Source organism: Sinocyclocheilus anshuiensis, unplaced genomic scaffold (genome assembly GCF_001515605.1).
Source record: "Sinocyclocheilus anshuiensis isolate Anshui unplaced genomic scaffold, SAMN03320099.WGS_v1.1 scaffold1093, whole genome shotgun sequence".
In the NCBI taxonomy this organism is placed as follows: domain Eukaryota; kingdom Metazoa; phylum Chordata; class Actinopteri; order Cypriniformes; family Cyprinidae; genus Sinocyclocheilus; species Sinocyclocheilus anshuiensis.
In genome coordinates this window covers 161,671-170,813 of record NW_015555782.1, presented here as the reverse complement: position 1 = coordinate 170,813, position 9,143 = coordinate 161,671, and the positions used below count along the sequence as shown (strand labels likewise).

The 9,143-nt window shown below is 34.6% G+C and overlaps 2 protein-coding genes across 2 annotated transcripts in view; one reads left to right on the top strand and one right to left on the bottom strand.

Moving 5' to 3' along the window:
* The first annotated feature begins 351 nt into the window (after window positions 1–351).
* mespaa (mesoderm posterior aa) lies at window positions 352–1,531 on the top strand. The gene is made up of 2 exons (XM_016468837.1): window positions 352–963; window positions 1,439–1,531. Exons 1-2 carry the CDS (start codon window positions 352–354, stop codon window positions 1,529–1,531), a joined length of 705 nt encoding a protein of 234 aa, XP_016324323.1.
* Window positions 1,532–3,158: 1,627 nt separating this feature from the next.
* Window positions 3,159–9,143, bottom strand: part of LOC107674741 (aminopeptidase N-like) — an 11,518-nt gene continuing 5,533 nt past the window's right edge. The window contains exons 7-17 of the mRNA XM_016468833.1: window positions 7,662–7,805; window positions 7,502–7,567; window positions 7,333–7,398; window positions 7,054–7,229; window positions 6,766–6,973; window positions 6,298–6,353; window positions 6,028–6,175; window positions 5,356–5,525; window positions 4,542–4,682; window positions 4,379–4,460; window positions 3,159–3,556 (exon numbers count right to left, since the gene is read on the bottom strand). Coding sequence (XP_016324319.1) covers window positions 3,404–3,556; window positions 4,379–4,460; window positions 4,542–4,682; window positions 5,356–5,525; window positions 6,028–6,175; window positions 6,298–6,353; window positions 6,766–6,973; window positions 7,054–7,229; window positions 7,333–7,398; window positions 7,502–7,567; window positions 7,662–7,805 — 1,410 coding nt within the window. The 3' untranslated portion in view covers window positions 3,159–3,403. The remainder of the gene's footprint in view (window positions 3,557–4,378; window positions 4,461–4,541; window positions 4,683–5,355; window positions 5,526–6,027; window positions 6,176–6,297; window positions 6,354–6,765; window positions 6,974–7,053; window positions 7,230–7,332; window positions 7,399–7,501; window positions 7,568–7,661; window positions 7,806–9,143) is intronic.

Here is a 9,143-nt window from a genome sequence, read left to right as displayed (position 1 = left end):
TCTGTCTGTCTGTCTGTCTGTCTGTCTATCTATCTCGTCTGTCTGTCTATCATCTATCTATCTATCTATCTATCTATCTATCTATCTATCTATCTATCTATCTGTCTATCTATCTCTTAAACTTGCAAGGGTTGTGTGCTCAGGCTGTTTCTGGTCCTCACACCTCACATCTGAGGCAGGAGAAGCTGCCCTTTCCCACACACCCTACTTCTGGTGTCACTTCTCCTCTCAAGTACTGACTGGGATCCTCTGAGGTGCCAACTCGCACCTCACGGAGGATATATTCAGGAGGAACACGGTCCACCAGCAACCACAACCTCATTCAGCAGAGACCTTCTCAACACTACAGCCATGGATACCTCCAGCTCTTCTCTTCAGCTCCAAGACAGCGGCCCTTTCCTGTTTAACTGTGAGAAGCTTCTGGATCAGAGCTACGCCGTATCAGATGCGGGCTACTACAGCGCCTGCAGCAGCCTGTCTCCAGCCTCTTCCATAGATTCCTGCGGCTTCTCCCCTCCAGCTTACCCTTGTGGAGTGGGACAGGACATACCCCAGATCTTCCCACACCACAGCATCACCACCCAGGAGAAGAACAAGGTCCAGCCACCCAAGAGAACCGGGCGGCCAAGGTCAAAATTCCCTGGAGTGAAACGGCAAACCGCAAGTGAGCGGGAGAAGCTGAGGATGAGGGATCTGACCAAAGCTCTTCATCACCTCAGGACGTACCTGCCTCCGTCGGTGGCTCCTGTCGGAAAAACCTTGACCAAGATCGAGACGCTGCGGCTCACTATCCAGTACATCTCTTGCCTGTCTGCTCAGCTCGAACTTAGTGAAGACAAGGTTAATTGTGGAGCTCAGGCCGAGGTCAATGCTGCATCAACCATCTTTGACAGCTTCACTGCGACCCCTTCAGTTACTCAAAGTTTACCAGCTCAGCAGTTCCCATCTATGACCTGTTATCAGGTATGTACATTGTACTTCAACAGTGTTTATAGACTATTTTAAATAATATTTATTACTAAATATTTTGTAAATTTGTAGTAAATTTAGACTTCATAGGCAATATTGTACTTTAAGTGCTTTTTTAGGATAACTTAGTTTCTATTTTTCTATTTTTTATTTTAATTTTTGTTAAAATTTTTGTATTTTTTATTCGTTTTTTTTAATTAGTTAGATTTAGTTAGTTTATAGTTAGGCACTTGTTTAAGTTTTTTAAAAACATTTATTTTTATTTAAAGTAAATATTTGAATGGTTTTCATTTTAGTTTTAAAATTACTTAACTATAATAAACCAGGTTGTTATGCTGTTATATTTATAAAATAATTTTTAATAATAATAATTATTCAATTCTTTGCATTTTAAAAATTGAATTAAATTAAAAAAATATATATGTATCCTGTTCTTTTTCTTAATTTGATCTGTATTTTATTTTTCCAGACTCCGAATCCAGTCGAAGGCGAATTTCTATCCTTCCCAGCTCAGGACTGTTGGTTTCTCGAGCAACACAATTTCTTCCACGGAGAGTGCTGATCAAAGCAGAATGAAATGCACAATCTGAATGCAAATATTAATTTGTGCAATGTGTGTAAGATAATGAAAATGAAATACTTTATATGTTTGTACAGCTATTTATATTTTTCTATGTTTAAAAATATATTAATATTTATGAATTGTATATTTTCTGGCAAATAAAGCCTTGAAAAATCTTACATCAGTTTTGTGAGTTTTGTGTTTTAAACATTACATACAAATGATTTCAATATTATTAAACAATGTACACCATAAAACAGATCATTAAGCAGCATCCTAACGAGGGACAGCTGTGATGGTCATTCCACGTTGTAATTCACACATTTAAGGAAACACCCCTGCAGAGCAAGCATTAATGTGGGCAGGAGAGTAAACTAACTCTCACAGGTGAGATCCTTTAATACCCCTCAGACTGTAAACAAAGCTCTGTGGGGCTCTTCTTCTGAAATGCAAGGTCTGATGCCTCTTTCAAGCTAAATAGATAAACTGGTGTGTTTCCTAATATCTTTTATCTAGAGGAACTAGGAAAAGTTCGCCCAAAAACGAAAAATTGCTGAAAATTCCATTGGACCATCCAAGATATAATTGAGTTTGTTTCTTCATCATCGGAACAGATATAAAGAAATGTAGCATTGCATCACTTGCATCCTCTGCAGTGAATGGGTGCCATCAGAATGAGAGTCCAAACAGCTGATAAAAACATCCCAATAATCCACAAGTAATCCACACCACTCCAGTGAAAATCTGTGTGTGTGTTTGTAAGAAACAAATCCATCATTAAGGCATTTGAACTTTAAACCATCGCTTCTGACCAAAACATGAGTCCATAATCCATAATAATGCTTCATCCATTCTGACGGCACCCATTCACTGCAGAGGATCCATTGGTGAGCAAGTGATGTAATGCTCAATTTCTTCAAATCATCTACATCTTTGATGGCCTGAGGGTGAGTACATTTTCAGCAAATTTTACATTTTGGGTAAACTATTCCTTTAAGCACCCATGGTGCCAGCAACAAGGCAACATGATGAGAATCTCACGATCCCATGTCAGATTGCACAACAACACAAAAACCTTGATGTGAGTTTATTAAAGATATTAATAGCACCATTAGTGACGTGAGTGACAGCTGTTCTTCAATGTCGTAAGTCGTAAGAGTCTTAAAGGTGACAAGTCTGCAACTGCTTTCAGACACCATAATAATGAATCACTTCCTCACACTCCCTTCCTCCCATTTGTGCAGTCTTGTCTACTTCCTCTGTTGAGCCCCTAACGACACAGAAGAATTAATCACGTTCATCTAGTTACAGAAACAACAAGTCCTGTAATGTGCTGTTACATCTTGGCCTGTGTTACTGAAGGTCCATTCCACTGCGGATGCCATTAGTTCATCTTTCATAAGCAGTATGTGCAAAAGATGTTTTTTTCCCCCGTTCGTTTCCTCCATAGGTATTTCACAAACAAACAAACAATTAGATTGAGGTTGAATTTCATAAAAAGAAAATGTACTTTCTAAAGGCAATGAAACTACTTGAAGAACAATGAAGAAATGTTGAATCATGAATGACAGTACAATATAACTGGTGATTATAAACAAAATATATTTGATGTTTATTTGCAAAATATTTAAATGCATACAAATATATTTTTTGTCTGAGCAAAAGAAGAACTCTTAAACATCAGAGTTTAAACAACTACGTAATAAAATACTGCAAAATATTTTGTGATCTAATTTAATAATCAAAGGCACAGAACAGCTAATTATCAAACTTGATTATAAAATGTCTGTATTTTCAAAATATAAATATACAGTATGTAATACTTAGCAAGTATGTAAATATTATACACAAACGGTCATAATGAGACTGTGTTTAGTCTGACTGTTCAATCAGCCAGTTCATCACTTGCGCTTTGTTTTCAGATATCCATTTAATGTTGGCTTTTGTTTGTTCAATGGCCCGCTCTATTGCCTGCATACCAAAACTAAAACTGCTTGCGGCAATGTCCTCTTTAAATCGCTGCAACTGTGATTAGTCAAAGAAACCGAGAGAAAGAAAGGGATAAGTACACACATTTCCATATTTTCTATATATGTCATCATGTCTACCACACATCTCAAGAAAAAAAAGAAAAATAGAATATAGCATCACAACAATTTTAGCTAATCTTAAGCTTAAATTTAAAGGGGTCATATGATGCTATTTTAAAGATCATTATTTTGTGTATTTGGTAGGAAAAATTGAAATCGCATCATATGACCCCTTTAAGATAAAAAATAGTACATATTTGCTACGGTTTAAAAGTCACTAAGAGGTCACTAAGATTTTTGAGACCGTTTTATTCAGCAAAGATTAATTAAATTGATCAAAAGTTACAGTAAAGACATTTAAATGCTACAAAAGATTTCTATTTTGAATAGAAATGCTGTTCCTTTGAACTTTCTATTCAACAACGAATCCTTGAAAAAATGTCTCATGGTTTCCAGAAAAAAAATATTTTTTAATATATTTTTAATATTTTTAATATTTTTTAATATATTTTTTTATATTTTTAAATAACTGTTTTAAACATTAATAATAATAAGAAATGTTACTTGAGCTGTCCCATCATAGGAATAAATTACATTTTAAAATATATTACAGTAGAAAATCAATATTTTTAAATGCAGTAGTATTTCACAATACTACTGCTTTTTAATAAAATAAACAGTATGCAGCCTTGTTGAATAATATAAGAGACTTTCAAAAACACCTGAAAAATCGTACAGACCCTAAACATTTAAACAGTAGTGTAATAATATATGTTTTGCATTTGCAAATACAAGCTCTTATTCAAATAGCACAAACCTGTTGCAGTTCAAATTCTGTGGAAAACTTTTTTGTGATGCCTTTAATCAGTCTTCCAAAAAAGAAGGATCCATCATCAAAACTACGGAGATCACATGATAGAAAATGTCAGTAGAGAATATAAATATACATTTAGAAAGAAAGAAGGAAATACAGTACTTACTCCTTAGTTATATGCTCCCAGTTTGCTCTGATAAAGTCCCAAACCAACGGCTGCCCTATTACATTGCCTGCAATATACACAATGGCGTAGGTAACGTCCTGCTTCCTGATCAGGTTTGGATCGATTGAGTATTCCAGGTACCTTTAGAAAACAGAAGGCAATTAAATGAGTATACGTTACATGTACGAGACTTAGTTAAATTAATAAAATTAATTAATTAAAATAAACGGACGTCCGTCATATAAAATATAAGCTACCATTCAAAAGTTTGGGTCAGTAAGATCTTTTTTTTTTTTTTTTTTTAAATGCAAAAACATAAATTAATAAGTATCGTTATAAAGATTTTTTTTTTTTTTTTTTTTTTTTAAAGAAGCTTATGCTCATCAAAGCTGCGTTTATTTGTTCATAAAATACAGTGAAAAGATTAATATTGTGAAATATTATTACAATTTAAAATAACTGTTTTCTATTTGAATATATTTTAAAATGTAATTTATTCCTGTGATGCAAAGCTGAATTTTCAGCATCATTACTCCAGTCTTCAGAAATTCTAATACACTGATTTGCTGCTCAAGAAGCATTTATTATTATTATCAATGTTGACAGCGGCTATACTGCTTAATATTTTTGTGGACACATATTTGTTTTAGGATTCTTTTATTAATAGAAAAGTAAAAAAAAAAACAACAACAACAGCATTTAGTTGAAATAGAATGTCTTTACTGTCACTTTTGATCAATTTAATGCATCTTTACTGAATAAAAGTATTAATTTTTGGTAGTTTATGTTTTAAGATGTAGTATACATGACTCACCTGTTTAACAGCCAGGGCTCTTTAGTGCATGATAGACCATATAACAGTTTCTCTGCCTCTGCAGCAATGGTACTGTTCTTGAACATCTGCCACCCGAAATCCCACTCCTCAACACCTCCAGCGGCGATGGCATTACAGTACACGGTGACCTTCAGATTTGGGGGAATTCTTGAGTGGAAAAAAAAAAATCAAACCGAAATAAACACAACTGAACTGAACCAAACCAGAAAGATCTGAAGTGAGCTGGCTTGAATTAAACTGAACAATGTCTGAATGAAATTGTATTTGCTAGAAAGATCCTAAATGCTTTTAACTGAATTCTGAATTGAATTAAACTGATTTACTGAACTAAACTAAAATCAGTGAAATCAATAGACTTAAAAAGAACTCAACTGGAACTGAATTGAATTAAAATCTCATAAAAAGATTTACAAATAACTAGAAATAACTGAACTAGCTTGAACTAAATTCTGACTTGAATCTAATAAAATTTATTAACTGAACTAAACTAAAATCAATGGTATGGACAGACCTAGAAAAAGCTAAACTGGCTTGAACTGAATTCGGAGTGGAACTGAACTGAACTCCCATAAACATAATGAGCATTCTCTGTGTACTGAATTTTTTTTATGTATAAGCTGCATATATATGCATAATATGTAACAAACATACCTGCAAAGGTCCATAGACTTCTGTTCGGTCAAACATGAGGAAAAAGTACTCCAAATTTCTTATGGCAGATTCCCACGGTATGTACTCCTTCTCCTCGTAGAGATACTTGGTTGTTCTCAGAGCCAAGGTTATGTTGATTATCTCTGCCCTATGAATAATCAGATTCAGATTTTCAATTATTTTATTATTTACGGAAAGATAATTTTTTGATGAAATTGATGCCCTGAGGAATTGTCCATTGATTAAATATCTTTGCAGCAGAGAGCTTACCTCACCAAATTAAATGCATCATCGATTATCTGGCCCCTATTAAGAACTGGAATAACCTATGTGAAAAGAGGGTAAAATCAAATGTTATATTATGTTATTATTTATTATATGTATATTATATCAAGTTACTAGTAAATATCATTTATAATTATATATTAGAACAATTCAGAACTACAAAATTATACAGCAGAACAATATATATTATAAAGATTGTAATGCACTAGCACTAGTCAACATTTGAAGTGGATCAAAACCTTTCATCAAAGTTGTTCTAAAACCAAAATGAGTTCTTGTCTTAGGACAAATTTGATGAACTTTTTTGATCCACTTCAAATGTTGTTGACTACTATATTTAATACTATATAACCATATAATTTTGTTACAGTTTTGCTAAATTTGGATTTTATTCAGGTATGCTACTTTGATGCTTAATGTTTTTAATTAATTTAAAGATAATGAGATACCTACGCTATGATCTGAATTCAGTTGTGTGAGGAGACGTTCCCAGTTCTGGGGATCATAATTAACCCTGTAGTATCCCGTGACATTCAGGTTGGCCAATAACCAGTCAGTATCAGTCTTCATGGGCTCATAGGAAGCTGTTTTAGTAAGCAGCCAGTGCTGGCCCATGTTACTGCCACTCTTCATCCATGTGATTGGCACAAACCATTCATAACTGCAATAATTTTTGAACATACACACAGTATACTTTAAAAGGACAGGACTCTGTTGGCACATTTGTCAGTTTAAACATACTTGTAGTCAGATGGCTTGTCCACTACTGCCTCTGGGTGTATCAGGAAGTGCTGCTGAGTGATACTTCCTGTTCGAGTGTCAATAGTTACTACAGGAAAACCCATCTGAAGAATCCAGCCATTCATAATTTGATTTATTGAGGCTGGGAGCTGGATGCTTGAATCTGCGTCTACAACCTGAAAAAGATTTATAATGAAACATAATGAAAAGTATGGTTGAAAAGACAAACACGCTTACACTAATATTTAAGGATTCCATTGCATCAATTTTGTAACTTACTTCCTGCAGTTTTTTCCAAAGATCTGTGTACACAGTGTTGCTGTATGCATACTCGTGCAAATAGTTCTGTGGAAATAATGCACGGGTGTTCGTCTGAGAAAAAGTCACTCTAAAAGTCACATTAATGCATCATAAAATACTTTTAAAACCTCAAACTCTTCAGACATACATGAAGTCCATTAGCAAAGATAGACTCTGTCAGAAACTCAGACAGCATTCTTAGTATTGCAGCCCCCTGAAATGACAAGAATTTAGCATTAACTAAAACACTGCAATACGACACTGCTTAACAGTGTTATTTCAAGTTGTTTTTGGCACATGATGAAAACCTTGCTATACGTGATGGTATCAAATAACTGATCGATTTGATCCGGTGTGATGACTTCATCCTCTCGTGAAGAAAGCGGGTGGGAGGAAACAAGAGCGTCAACCCCAAACGCCCTCTGAACCTGTTGCTGCACCATCAGATCTTTCTTCAGGAGAGAAAAGACAGTGAACCCCTCACTTTAATATATTCATAATACTTAAAAAAAATGATATAATAGCAATGTACTTGATATGGATTACTTTTTTGTAGTCCGTATCAGGTAACGGCTTCACTTTGCTCATGAATATTAATTACGTTAAGTTACGTTACGTTTGCCTAGTAGCAGTAGGTCTGGCGTTAAAAAAGACGTAAATAATTAGCTAGCAAATGAAGAAATCTTACTATTTTGAGTGTACTGTTCACGAATGAAACAACTTCACGGAACTTTACCAAGCCTCGTCTGCATGATTTATTGGGGATTTATTTTTTTCGTTGGAAATCAAGCAGGCATAGAATAGAAACGTGAAGTAACTATTTTTAACGCGATACTCAATCGGTTCAGGGCGAAAGACGCTAAACTGCTCTAAAATCAGATTAAACACCATTGAACTGTAGGTTAAAAACCATAACAAACACGGGAAAGCGTCGGCGTTCACTGGTCACCTGGATGGAAAGCAACGGAAAACGACCAATCAGTGGGACTCAGTGTTGCCAGATTGGAAATGTCCAAGTATCGTACCAGAAGCTCAGAATTATCGTATTTGGAAGAAAATTATCGTACACGAGTTAAACGTACAGAATATAGCTAATATTCTAGACTCTAGACCAGGGATGGGCAACTTTGATAGTGACAGGGCCAGCATTTTTTCTCCTTTATACCAAGGGCCCAGATTACTAATCCACGTCCACACACCTTTTACACCGTTTTACTCAATAAGTATAAAACTTTTCAAATCAAATTTAAGACCTTTAAAGACCTTTTTAAGATCTGCACTTCACATTTCAGCCTTTAAACAATTTTTAAGAATTTGAGGGATGAGTCGAAAGTATCAATTATTATATTAATTTAAACAATTATTATCAATTAATTATTATATTAAATAACATATACATATATCTTAGTGTCTTAATTGTTTAGATTTTTATACTGCATTAGCTTTTTGTTGATCCACTGGTTCACATTTTAAAATATGTAGCAAACATAGCATATGGGCTTTTTGAAAAAGCAAATTCGTTCTCTGGCTGCAGGTGTCACTTTCTGAACTGCAGAAATACAGTGGTTTCCTCGGTAACCGCAGTACACAAAGCTGACGTGCAGCGCTCAAGTTTATTCAGTGAAATCGTAGCCTTTTGTAGTTTAATCGTCATATTAATCCATATAACAATTCTTGTCTTTCCGTCCCCAAAGACCTCTTATAATTTAGACTTTTTGTACCATTTAATAGTTTGCATGGCCTTAAATGTAAACAATTTAACTGAAGACGTTTTAAGGACCCGCGGAAAC

Excerpts from the sequence above, each read along its gene's own strand:
- mespaa (XM_016468837.1), top strand. The coding sequence starts at position 352 with ATGGATACCTCCAGCTCTTCTCTTCAGCTCCAAGACAGCGGCCCTTTC. Across the intron at positions 964-1,438 it reads CATCTATGACCTGTTATCAG|ACTCCGAATCCAGTCGAAGG; the intron begins GTATGTACATTG and ends TTATTTTTCCAG.